At 42.8% G+C, this 12,758-nt stretch overlaps 1 protein-coding gene across 1 annotated transcript; it reads left to right on the forward strand.

Moving 5' to 3' along the window:
* Nucleotides 1-11,283, forward strand: EIF3K (eukaryotic translation initiation factor 3 subunit K). Its single transcript, XM_030219450.1, has 8 exons — nucleotides 1-105; nucleotides 2,339-2,437; nucleotides 2,578-2,698; nucleotides 3,274-3,348; nucleotides 4,780-4,846; nucleotides 7,624-7,701; nucleotides 9,091-9,216; nucleotides 11,188-11,283. Exons 1-8 carry the CDS (start codon nucleotides 47-49, stop codon nucleotides 11,217-11,219), a joined length of 657 nt encoding a protein of 218 aa, XP_030075310.1. The 5' UTR covers nucleotides 1-46; the 3' UTR covers nucleotides 11,220-11,283.
* Nucleotides 11,284-12,758: the final 1,475 nt, after the last annotated feature.

Consider the following 12,758-nt stretch of genomic DNA (forward strand, 5'->3'; position numbering starts at 1 on the left):
CGGAAGCAGATCATGTTCCCGCCTCTTCTTCCTGTTTGCCGCCGTCATGGCTTCCTTTGAGCAGATGCGGGCTAACGTGGGCAAATTACTTAAGGGAATTGACAGGTACGGGGAGAGGTTAGGAGCGTACAGAAGTGATGCGGTTGGGGAATATCGTGGTCCTCTTTTCTGGGACTGTTATCAAGAGAAGGGAGAGACCAGCAAGGCTGTTAGTTGCTGACCTAAGAGCCTCAAGTCCCTTCTTCCCACATTACACAGTATTTCCCTCTCCACACCTAACTCCCTTTCATGCTTCTCTTTTTTCTCTTCCCCCCCCCCCCCCCCCCGCCTCATTACCCCCTCTTTCTCGCCTCCCCCCAAACACCCACTCTGAGTCTCAGCCCATTTTTGCAACCCCGATATCGCCCCCATCCTCGCTGCATGCATTCTGTCTTTCTTTCTTGCCTCCAAGAAGACTGGTTTGCTTTCTACTCGGAGTTGCCTTGATTAGTAGGATGTGAACCAAAGAATCAAATCCATTCCTTGTAACCTTGGCCAAGTCATTTAACTCTCCATTGCCTCAGGTATATTGTGAGCCTTCGGGGAATAGAGAAATACCAGCTGCATCTCTGTTATTAACCTTTGACTTGAAAAAGGTGTGAACTAAATCCAAACCCTTATCTCTCCTGAGCTGCCAGCCTTAAGGTACTGTTGAAAATATTGACATAAGGACTCAGTCTTTCTTGCATGTGTAGTTATGCTGAGCCTTGCTGTCTTTGCAGCAGCATCACTGTATGACTATAGCTGTGCACTTCCCATACATCATCAGGTTTAGGCACTTGGTGGCAGCGTGAGATGCAGGTAGCATGTAACAAGAGCCCATTTCACCCCTCCTCCCATCTTGTTGTAGAACACCAGGTTCACATCTACCATGTGTAACAGCAGCACTGCTGCCAAGTCAATGTGCAGCTCTAGGTGACTGCCTAGTGCTTTGTCAACCCTGGAGACAGGTAGGGAAAAGGGCTGGGTATGTGAATCAGTGTTGTGACTAGAGGAAAAGAAACATGAAATGAGTTACCAGTGAATGCGGAGGCCAACATTTTAACAGACTCTGGACATGCTTGAGCCTGATATAGAAAGCAATGGTAGGAAAAGGGATACTTGAGCAAAAGATATGAGGGCTAGGGAACTGATGTTAGATTGGGTATGGAAATAATATATTTCATCTACCCAAAGTGGAAAAGTCATAACTTTGCAGTTGGATGCAGGGGCGTATCCGGACTTCACCGTTAGGGGGTCCAGAGCCAAGGTGAGGGGGCACATCTTAGCCCCCTCCCCCCGGCGGCGCCACCATTGCTGACAGCCCCCGCCGCCACCAGAACCACCTCCAACAACTGTTACCCGCCCAACGACGACCCGTCGCCGTGACGTCGCCTACCTTTGCTGGTGAGGGACCCCAACCCCCGCCAGCCGAAGTCTTCTTGCTTTGTTTGGTTTCTGAGTTTGTCTGACGTCAACGTGCAGGACGTCAGACAAACTCAGAAACCAAACAAAGCAAGAAGACTTCGGCTGTCGGGGGTTGGGGTCCCCCGCCTGCAAAGGTACTAGACGTTGACGGCAAGTTGGCGGCGGGAGGGGGAGGTTGAGAGGGTCGTTGGCAGGGGGGTCCAGGGCCAAATCTACGGGGGCCCTGGCCCCCATGGCCCCATAGCAACTACGCCCCTGGTTGGATGGACCAGTTTGGTGGTTTTTAAATGTTGTTTGCTTTTTGTATTTTGCTCACATCTTTTCAGTGGTAGTGCAAAATGAGTTACATTTCAGGTACTGTAGATATTTTCTTGTCCTCAGAGGGCTTAGTCTTAGGGCTCTATTTACATAGAAAAGCAGAAAATGACAGCTGGTAAAACCCTATCCAGTCTGCCTATCTATTCTAACTACTTAGGCTCTACTGTCCTTTCCTGTCCCTTAGAGATCCTCTGTTTCTTGAATTCAGATACAGTTATTGTCTTCACCATCTATGGTTGGGAGGGATTTCCATGTGTTCTCCAACCTTTCTGTAACATTTTGTGGTAATGCAATTTGATTACACAAGCTCAGTTATTCTCAGCAGGACCTTTTTACAGAACATTAGTAAGTTGAACCCTGAGTTTGTACCTGAGGAAATGGAGGGTATAATGACTTGCTCCATGTCACACACAGCATGAGCAGGATTTGAACCCTGACCTCAGCCAGTTGCCCTAACTGCTAGGCTACTCCTCCAGTGTTTTGTATGTTACTAGGAGAGAGGCTATAAAGATGAAATGGACCAGATCTACTGGAGAGCTGATTAAGACATTTCCTTTTGGTCCTTTATTCCTAGGTATAACCCCGAGAATCTGGCTACTCTGGAACGCTATGTGGAAACTCAGTCCAAGGAAAATGCTTATGATCTGGAAGCCAACTTGGCGGTCTTGAAACTGTAAGTGTATGTATGTGTACCTGCTTCCTTCTAAATTGCAGGATGTCTTTACATTCTGAGGTTTAGGTAGACTGAAGGAACCTTTTACCTTTTGGACAGACTTGTAACTTATTTTTCCCATTCTATTTTTCATTTTCTAGGTATCAGTTTAACCCTGCTTTCTTCCAAACAACTGTAACAGCTCAAATTCTGTTGAAAGCACTGACAAACCTTCCCCACACTGACTTCACACTTTGTAAATGTATGATTGACCAGACTCATGTATCCTTTCTTGGCATGTATCACCTCAGTATCCTGAAATAGGATTAACATGGCCTTGTTCTTCTTTCTCTATCAGATCTGCTCATCTGTGATGTGGGAAAGATGGAGAGGTCAGATTTCTGATTAGATACATATTGGGCTTTAGCAGGTGAATGAACTGGTAGTCTTTGAGGTGGGATTAGGGATGGACTTCTCTTAAAACTGTTAATTTTAATTTTCATGTGATTATATATAAGTACTTGTTTTCTTGGGGTTTTTTTTAATTGTAAACTGCCTAGGGTTGTTTGTGAATGGGCAGGGTATTTAAGTTTAATAAATCAATTAAATAAGCTCAGTAAGCAGAGCTATCTAAAATTAGCATGCTCAAAGGTTAAGCGACTTGCTCAGGATCACACAGTAAAATTGCTGGCAGTAGTGGGATTGTAGCCTGGCTCTCCAGGTTTCGCCGCTTTGTAGTATCACTACTTATTCCTTACTGAAGATGATGTACTAAAAGAGGTGATGCCCTAAAGTATTGATGTCTGTTAGTTGTTTCATTGTTACTTTTACAAGTTTCCTTGACCATCATTGCTTAGCAAGAAGAGAGGCCCATTAGGCAGATCTTGTACCTGGGAGATCTTCTAGAGACGTGTCATTTCCAGTCATTCTGGGTAAGTAGCTGATGAAGAAATATGAGAAGTTGATTTGAGTGGAAAGGATGAGGACCATCAGTGTTGTAGTTACATAATAATTAAACACTCCATATAGAAAATGTGTTTTTTTTCTATTATGGTTGGAGAGAAAGTGGTTCCTGTTATTTTACAAAAATAACACAGCTGGTAACATGACGTTTTGCAAGTTCTTTGTGAAACTTCTGATACTGTGCTTGTTGTCTTCTGTGGTGTTCTACTCTGTGATGAAGTCACACACTACTATTGAGATTCTGTGTTCAGCTTCAGCATGAAAATCTCTATATATAAAAGGCACCACCAATGTTCTATGAAGCCTCCAGCCGGAGGTGTGAAGGGGGAGAGATATCCGGTTTCCCCATGAGTGTCTGCCCCGCCCTCTCTGTAACACAAACAGTCAGTGAAGGAAAACACAGCAAAGCACGAAATCAAATCGCTCTCTCTGTAACAGTGAAGGACTCAGAGGGGGGAGGGGAGAGAGGGCAGAGGGCAGGGACACACACACTCCCACATGCACACAGAAGAAAACCTTGCTAGCCCCCGTTTCATTTGCATCAGAAACGGGGCTTTTTTATAGTCTCTTATAAGGGTCCTGTTTGCAGGTACTTGATGTCACAATGAAGCTTTCTTTGTTTGAAACGGTCCATCTAATATCTTCAGGGGGGAGTTTCTTTGCTTTCCCCTATCATCAGCATATAATTATTCCCATGTGAGCAATAAGAACACAGTACATGCTTACCTGGGACAATGTTTGCAAGCCTAAGAATGGGAATGTACCAAATGTTAGTATTTAATCATTTGTAGGTCAGGGATGCAGGAGTTCAGGCCTTGAGTGCTGCAAACAGATCAGGTTTTCAGGATATCATCTAATGAATATGCCTGAGAAAGATCTGCATGAATACTGTCTCCATTGTTTGTAGATCTGTTTCATATATATTCATTAGGGATATTGTGAAAACCTGGCTGTTTGCAGCACTCCTAAACTTCTGCATCCCTGATATAGGTGATGACACCTAACCACTATACCTCTATTCAAGAATTCTAGACTGTCAACTTGACATTTCGTCCTTTAGATTGTAAGCTCCTTTGAGCAGGGACTGTCCTTTTTTGTTTAAACTGTACAGCGCTGCGTAACCCTAGTAGCGCTCTAGAAATGTTAAGTAGTAGTAGTAGTAATTATACAGTATTGCTGTGGGTGTTGTAACCTCCCATGCCTTATTTGTGAAAAACACATTAGAAAATATTTTTTTCGTAAGGGTGGTAATAGATATGTGGAACGACCTTAAGTGTGATTGAAAGTCAGATTAGCTGAGATACGTGGCTTTGAAAAAGGAAGCAAACTGGGCAGTCTGGGTGGACCTTCCAGACCTTGTCTCCTGTTACATCGTATGTGGTATATTTTACTTCCTGCAGCAAGCGCTGGATGAGAACCTGGACCTGCTGGATGGGGTGATGGGCTTTGAAGATTCTGTCAGAAAGTGTAAGTGCATTAGAGGTTAGATGAGATGATGTGATGCTCTGGATGCCTTCTCCTTGCACTTGACGCAGTCTGTTCCTTTCTGTTCGTTCGTTCGTTCGTTCGTTCATTCATTTAATTTACTGCTTGCTACATAGTAATTAAGCAGTGTATAACAGATATGATGGAGGCATTGCATGCACATAGATCTCATGTGTATTTATTGTGGATATCCTGAAAACTCAATGGGTTGCAGCCCTCTAGGAATACGTTTGGGGACACCTACTTTGTGTTGGTAATCATAGCACCAGCTGTCACCCTGCGTATGACTAGGTCTTACTTTATAGAATGATCCTTTCAAATTGTGTGTGTTGCTCAGTGGAAACCTTGGCCTTCATTTCTTTGTTTGTTTGTTTTTAATCTTGTGGTTGAGTTGCTTTGTGATGTCTTTGCACAGTCTTCAGTGCTGGGTCTGTTTACCTTTTCATTTGACAGTGGTGTGAGGGGTTTTTGTTTTGTTTTTACCCAGCAATTTCCTCTTACTCCCTTACACATTTGTTGCTATGAAGCCTTCATTTGCAACTGTCTGGGCACTGGAAAATTTCCCCACTATTTTGTACCTCTGCTGCCCCCCAAACCACCTAATCTGGTTGTTGGCAGAGACAATCTGCTCCAGAGATATTTTTGTTAACAAGAATAAGAACAAAAATGTTAGGTCATTAGTTCTGGAGAACTAGAACAAATATTTACCATTTTTTTGTAAGAACAAAAATTGGATAAGAATAAAACATTTACAGACTTGAATAGAATAAGACCTAAAATTATTAATTCCCCTTAATGAAAATTCCTAACAAAATGAAAATTATCAGTGTGTGGTGCTGTCCACAGTATCTTGTCCTCCTACCTGAGCCAGGGCTATGTACCTGCTTCTGATGCTGAAAGAATGCTGCTCTTTTGCTCTGCTGTCTACTGTGCCTCCCTGAGATCTCCAATGCCAGCAACCACACACGTGCGCAGTTAACGGTGTTGGCACAGTCAGAGAGACACAGCAGACTGCAGAGCTACAGTCTTCTGTATGTGTACAGTGCTGGCCCACCCAGTCCGCTGTCTGTGTGCCTGCTGGTCTACCTGGGCCCGCCCAACCTGCCATCTGCACACCTGCTCCTGCTGGCATGGCCAATCTGCATGCCTGCTCCTGCTGGCCCCGCCCAATCTGCACGCCTGCTCCTGCTGGCCCCGCCCAACCTGCCATATGCGTGCCTGCTCCTGCTGGGCTACTTGGGCCCAAGTGCCAACTGCGTGCCTGCAGACTCACCCAATCTGCTGTCTGCCGAACTGTAGAAGAGCAATGTGTTTCAGCTCCAGATTACAAGGCAAGAGTGAATGACCTGTTTTCTGTCTTGTGTTAGTGAAACAGTGACATGGCAATAGTTTTTGTTGTGAGATTCCTGAACTGAATAAGAACTAAAATTTTGGGGAGAGGACTGAATAAAAACTAAAATTATTATTGCCACCAGGAACTAGAATAAAATAAGAATAACAATTATATGTTTTGCAAATGAATGAAAACTAGAGCTAAAATTATTTTCCAGACTAAAATATCACTGGTCAGCTCCTTCTGGAATCCTGCAGTGGTAGTCCCTTAACCTGGCCAGTAGGTGGCATTCTTCAGTAATGACTGCCTCACTGCCTTCCTTAGACAGCAGAAGGCCCAATGAAGGGGATTGAGCTCAGGACCTTCCATATGGTGGGATAGGGCATTTGTTGGCTGAGCCCACTACTCTGGCCCAGATAAGGAATGTTAACAAAACTGTGAGAAGGCTGTCATTTCACTTTGTTGCTTTGCATTTACTGAAAAGGAACGAATCATTTGTTTTGTTTATTTATTTATTGGGATTTATTAACCACCTTTATGAATAGATTTGCCCAAGGCGGTGCACAGCAGGTACAGTTTAACATCAGACTTACAATTTTGTTAACAGCATAACAATAGTAAAAATGACCAAATATAAACATAAATACAATAAATGAGGCAGACTTAAGAACAGCAAATGAAAACCTAATAATAGGACTACCATGAAACAGTATACACATTTAGCAGCACTGAAATTCAAGTAATAGAAATATAATGCAATGTCAGCATAATACTAATTAAACATCTAATTAGCACATAGGACATTCAGATAACAGATATGATGCTAGTAATTTTCTACAATACAGCTTACCATGTTATCAGCACTGCCTTTATGATTGTGTAGTGTAATCTTAGGATGGTTGTCTGATTTATCAACACATTTTTTATTGACGATAAAGCACAACATACAGGTTATCAAATATCTATAGTTCCCATATGATACAACTCAGTACGAACATAATATACGCCAATGAAACGTCTTTCGTCAAACTTTTAATCTTTTCTCCCCACCCCCCAGTTCCTTTAATACCTCATTAAAAAAATGCATCATACCTCCGGAACAATATGAATGATGCATCAGAAACTTTATTCAAAAAAACAAAGCACTATAAAGAGGAGTACCTCTACGCTTGATACCGTCCCTTCATCCTCTACCCCCCCCCCCCCCCCCCCCAAAGTAAGCTTCATTTTTATTTCCAACAGTATTTCTTGAAAGCTGGCATGAAAATAAAACCATAGCCTACGATAGAACTCAAACATGTGCTGTAATAATATCAGAAAAGGATGGTTGTCTGATAAAGGTCTCTGTGCTTATTGATCCTGTGACGTAGTACAGCATGTTCTTTTCATTGGATGTGCAAGTGTCTGGTCTCCCTTCTCTCCTTAGTTATCTGCCACGTGGTGGGGATCACATATCAGCACATTGATCGGTGGCTTTTGGCAGAGATGCTGGGCGATCTGACAGGTGAGGTTTTTTGTTGTTTTTTTTCTTGTGGAGCATGGGTGTAGCTAGTATAATCCCTAGGCAGAACTGCTGGACAGTCAGATACCCAGTTTTAAATGTCTGTTCCTTTTGATGATGTTTTGTGACTGCTGGGGTAGGGAGCAGGGTAGGCTGCTCTTAGTCATCTCCTTCATGTTAATAGAAATCTCCATAGGTACTCTTATTATAGAAGCAGTCTTTAAGCGACACAGCTGTGAATGCTAATGATTAGTTTTCTCACAAAGAGACATAGAAACATGAAGGCAGATAAAGACCATATAGCCTATCCAGTCTGCCCATCCGTGCCATCTACTCTCCCCATCACTCTCTTAGAGATCCTGTGTACTTATCCCAAGCTCTCTTGAACTGTTTTCGTCTCCAGCACTTCCACCGGGAGGCCATTTCACAAATTCACCACCCTTTCCGTGAAGGACTATTTCCTCAGATTACTTCTGAGTCTGTCGTCTTTCACCCTCATCCTATGCTCCCTCACCTCAGGGCTTCCTTTCAACTGAAAGAGACTCACCTTGTGCATTTATGCCATAGAGGTATTTAAGTGTCTCTATTATTTATCCCCCACTTGTGCCTGTCTTCCAAAGTAATAAACTATAAATCCAAAACGTGCTTTAATGGTATTGAGGCATGTTTTCAAAGCGCTTAGACTTACAAAGTACCATAGTAACCTATGGAACTTTGTTAATCTAAGTACTTTAAAGATGAGCCCCATTGTAACTTAAATCAGTGTGTGATATGTAGTCAGTGCAGTATAGGAAGATAATGTATACATCAAGCATGAAAATGTGTATTTAATGGAGAACAGAGCATCAATAAGAAACAAACAGTGCTTGTTATTCACCTGTATCTGAAGTAGCATATACACCCAAAAACAGGACTGGGGAAAGAATAAAGGTGAATATAGCAAAGTGATGGAGTCCTGACAGATACAGAAGCCCCAAGTGGAAGCACTGTTGACAGGGGCGAGGAAGAAAAGGACATGAATGTAGAATTGGGAACTGTTCAAGTTTTGAAACTTTATTCATAGACTGTTTTGAGAAGTTACAGTATGTGTAAACTCCATTTTTTATATTTGATTTTCAAATATTACAAAATAACATATTACAGTAAATTGCACGGAATTTATAATAACCAAAAATTACTATTATACACAAACCAAGCAATCAAGCACACATCAAGAAAAACTTATCTGGCAAACAATAAAATCAAAAGGAAATTGTAAAAAATACAATCCATGTGCAAGCCTATAAATATTCCTGACACCTCTAGTCCATTTTGTTTTTGTTTTGATTAAAAAAGTAACAATATATTGAACATTTATTGAGGGAGCACCTTTCCTCCCCTCTCCCTTTGTAGAATCCCAGCTCAGAGTGTGGATGAGCAAATACGGCTGGACAGAAACAGACAGTGGAAAGATTTTTATCTGCAGCCAGGAAGAGAATATCAAGCCCAAGAATATTGTAGAAAAGATTGATTTTGAAAGTAAGTGTTTGTGGGAAATGTGTGTTTTGGGAGCTTTGACCTGCACATCGCAGTCAGCAATGGTTGAAACCAGGACCACCTGTGGGAGGTAAAACACTGCTCTTACCCCTTACAGCTAAATAAACTGAGGCAAGTGAAGGAAAAGGGACTTTTTCTAATTCAATATCTGTGGCAGAGCTAGGATTAGAACCAGAGTTTGAGGTTCACATGTTTGTGCTATCTCTGCTCCTCTGCCAGTTCTACAGCCACATGGACGGTGTCCTGTCCTCCCAGGGTTCTTCACCCCCTTTTTCTACCGCTGTCTTTTTGCAGGATTTTGTGGTTGGAGAACAAAGATTTGGGATTGTAGCAAACACATTGGGGGTAATTTTATAATAGAATGCCTGTATCTGAGTGTACTGGGGTAGTTTACAGAATATATACCTGCATCACAGCTCTGACTCTGCTTACCCAAACTAGGTGCTTCTGAGGTCATAATCACATACTGAGCGGAATTTTAGAAAGGATGGGTCCAGCTCCTCTGTATGTCAGATATGGATGTCCAAATCTTCTGTATTTTAGAGCAGGATCTGCTGTCATAACAAATGGACGTCCAAGAGCTGGCTGTGTCCAGCGTGAACCTCCATTTTGCAAACTGACATGTCCAAATTATGAATAGGGGGCAAAACAAAGGACATGGACAACTGTGTGGCAGTAGAGGAATGTCCATATTATAAAATGCATACACCTAGAAATCCATAGAAGAAAACTGTGCCAAAGAGAATTTAATCTCTAACTATGCCAGTAGTCTCTAAGGCAGTAAGAGTGATGCTGTGTATGCCTCAGCGGTGCAACTCATTGCTAGAGATTTCAAGCCTGACGAGAATTACAGCACCAACCTCTTCATTGGCTCTGCAGCAAAAGGGTTTTTAAGACTACATTTCAATGTTTATCTAATGATGCCCACAATTTGTTTTTATAAATAACATTTTTAGTAGAAAATATATTTAATACTCATCTAGGTATTGTATTACTGCCGGGCTGGGGACAGAATCCAACATGATCCATGTTTCGCTCAGAGAGCTGTTTCAAGGAAGTTCCCTTGCCTTAGAGACTACCAGCCTATTATAAAATGGCCACATAGGGGATCCATGTGAAGAAGTAGCCTAATGTTTAGAGCAGCCTGCTGAGAACCAGGGCAGAGATCCAAAGGTTGCTAGTTCAGGTCCCATTGCAGCTTTTTATATATTTTGTTTTCATTGTGAATGCTGCAGAGCCAGGAAAATATCTACTGTGGAGTGGCCTGATGGTTAGTGTAGCAGGTTCTGGACCTGGGGAACTGGGTTCAATTCCTGCTGCTGGCCTGATGGACGGTAGTGGACCTTGGGGAACCAGGTTCAATTCCCTCTGCAACTCTGTGTGAACCTGAGCAAGTCACTTAACTCTCCATTGCCCCAGGTACAACAATAGTATAATATACTGCTTAGATTGTGAGCCCAGTAGGGACAGATCCAGTAGCTATAAAATGAAACTGTAAACCACTTAAGCGGTACAGGCCAGGCACCAAGTGTAAATACAGATGTCCATCTTTTTGAACAGGCACATCCCTTCCTCTTCTGTAGTCGGAGTTGGATGTCCATCTTTGGCCTATCGTTAGTCCTGCCCAAAGAATGCTCAGACCACTCCCCCTTGCCATATGGACATTCAGCAGTTTTAGATGTCCAAATTTTGGCTTTATAAAATTGATATTTGGACATCCATGCTATATGGATGTCTAAATGCTGGTCTTCAGATATCCAAAACATTAATAGAGCTTCTAAAATAAGCACCATCTCTAAAAACAGTCAGTGTATGTGTCTGTGTATGTGGAGTCATGTACTTTTATTTAAGCTAAAAAAAAAAAAAAAAAAAGAGGATTTACACATAGAAAAAGCTTTATAGGATGATACTTTTATGTTTAATTTAGCACTTTCCTTCCCTTTCTTATTTCAGGTGTATCCAGCATCATGGCATCTTCACAGTGACCATAGCACACCCGTTGTCAGAGCCTTTTCCTCTTATAAAATAAAAATATCTTTTCTTATTTCATGTACCGTGGTCTTTTTTTTCCCCCCTCTCTCTCTCTGCACCTTCCATACAGCACCGGGGCCACAGAAGAGATTTAGACAGGGAAAGGAAGGGAGGCACCTGGAGCTGGACAGTGATGTTGTAGCCTGAAATGGGGGAAAACATGTGAAATCTATCTGGAAATGAGCTTGGATAATCAATAAACAAGATATGAAAAGACAGTGCATCTGCTGCTCATTCTCCATACGTAGTTTCCCTTTGCCATCCAATCCTATTCCTTTTAGGGGTAGATATTAAGCCAGTAGCGGTTGGTGTTTTTATGGCCGCCGGTGGTGGTATGCCCGGATCTTCAATGCCGGGCCGATATTCAGCACTTAAGCTGAACCAGATACAGGTAGGACCGAGTTTTAAGCAGTCTGATTTGGCCCCTAACTTAAGTGGTGCTGACCCCACCCCCAGACTGCTGGCTCTGGCTTTGTTTTATTAAGAATTTAATATGCTGTTTTGTTTAGCACAACAAGGTGATGTACTAGCGTTTATTGCTGATATTCAATTACACTAACTGCTTAAATGCTGCAGAGTATCGGTGGATAGCCCAGCACAAGTGATTTAACCGGCCAGGAGCCTCTCCTGGCTGGATAAATTGCTTTAACTATTGACCCCTTAAAGATCATTTCAGTCTGAATTGATAGGTGTATTGAACCCCTGCAGGTACTACATCCATGATCTACAGTAAATATGCAAACTGTGCAAGGACTCTGTGTTGTTTTGGTGCTGCTGAATCTATAGATGGGCTTTATTAAATAAATAATAAATCAACTAAGATAGAAGTTTCCCTGCAGCAGCAAACTATGGGCCTAAGCGAGTGGAACTAGCTCTCCTGTTTGCATTCCTTCCCACTCCGCCTACTTTCATCTGCCTATATTTATCAAATTCCTCTTGTCATGCTCTTGATTTATGGGCAGATATGTAGAAATCCATCTGCTGTGTAAGGGAGGGAATAGGGGGCCTCCAGTGGAGAATACAATGACTCCTTTTAGCCCAGCTCTGTGACCCCCATCTTCTTCCTATCTCCATTATCATGTTTCCCCTTCCTCGTTTCTCTCCTTCACTTTACCTTTCTCTCCTCCTCTGTTCCCTATCTCCCTCCCCCCCCCCCCTTTTCTCCTCTCCTCGTTCCTGGCTTCTTCGCTTGTCTTTATTGTCCTGACCCATTCTTCAGTGTCTTTCCGTCTTTTACTTGCCTCTCTCTCTCTTTCCCCTTCCATAGCCTCCCTTACTGTCGCATCCCCCACAGTCTTTCATGTCAAATTCATCTCTTTCTGTTCTCCCTTCCTTTCTGCCTGGTTCTTTCCTTGTCCTTCCTCTCTCATCCCCTGCCCCCTCCTCTTCCCCAACCCCCCCCCCCCCCCCTCCCTTTCTCACGCACTTCCAGTATCAGTGTGACGCAGGCAGCAGCAGGGCTCACGAGTCACCGGTCCGAGTAGAGCCTGCAC

This window comes from Microcaecilia unicolor, chromosome 11 (assembly GCF_901765095.1).
Source record: "Microcaecilia unicolor chromosome 11, aMicUni1.1, whole genome shotgun sequence".
Taxonomy (NCBI): Eukaryota; Metazoa; Chordata; class Amphibia; order Gymnophiona; family Siphonopidae; genus Microcaecilia; species Microcaecilia unicolor.

Excerpts from the sequence above, each read along its gene's own strand:
- EIF3K (XM_030219450.1), top strand. The coding sequence starts at position 47 with ATGGCTTCCTTTGAGCAGATGCGGGCTAACGTGGGCAAATTACTTAAG. Across the intron at positions 2,438-2,577 it reads AACTTGGCGGTCTTGAAACT|GTATCAGTTTAACCCTGCTT; the intron begins GTAAGTGTATGT and ends TTCATTTTCTAG. Across the intron at positions 4,847-7,623 it reads TGAAGATTCTGTCAGAAAGT|TTATCTGCCACGTGGTGGGG; the intron begins GTAAGTGCATTA and ends TTCTCTCCTTAG.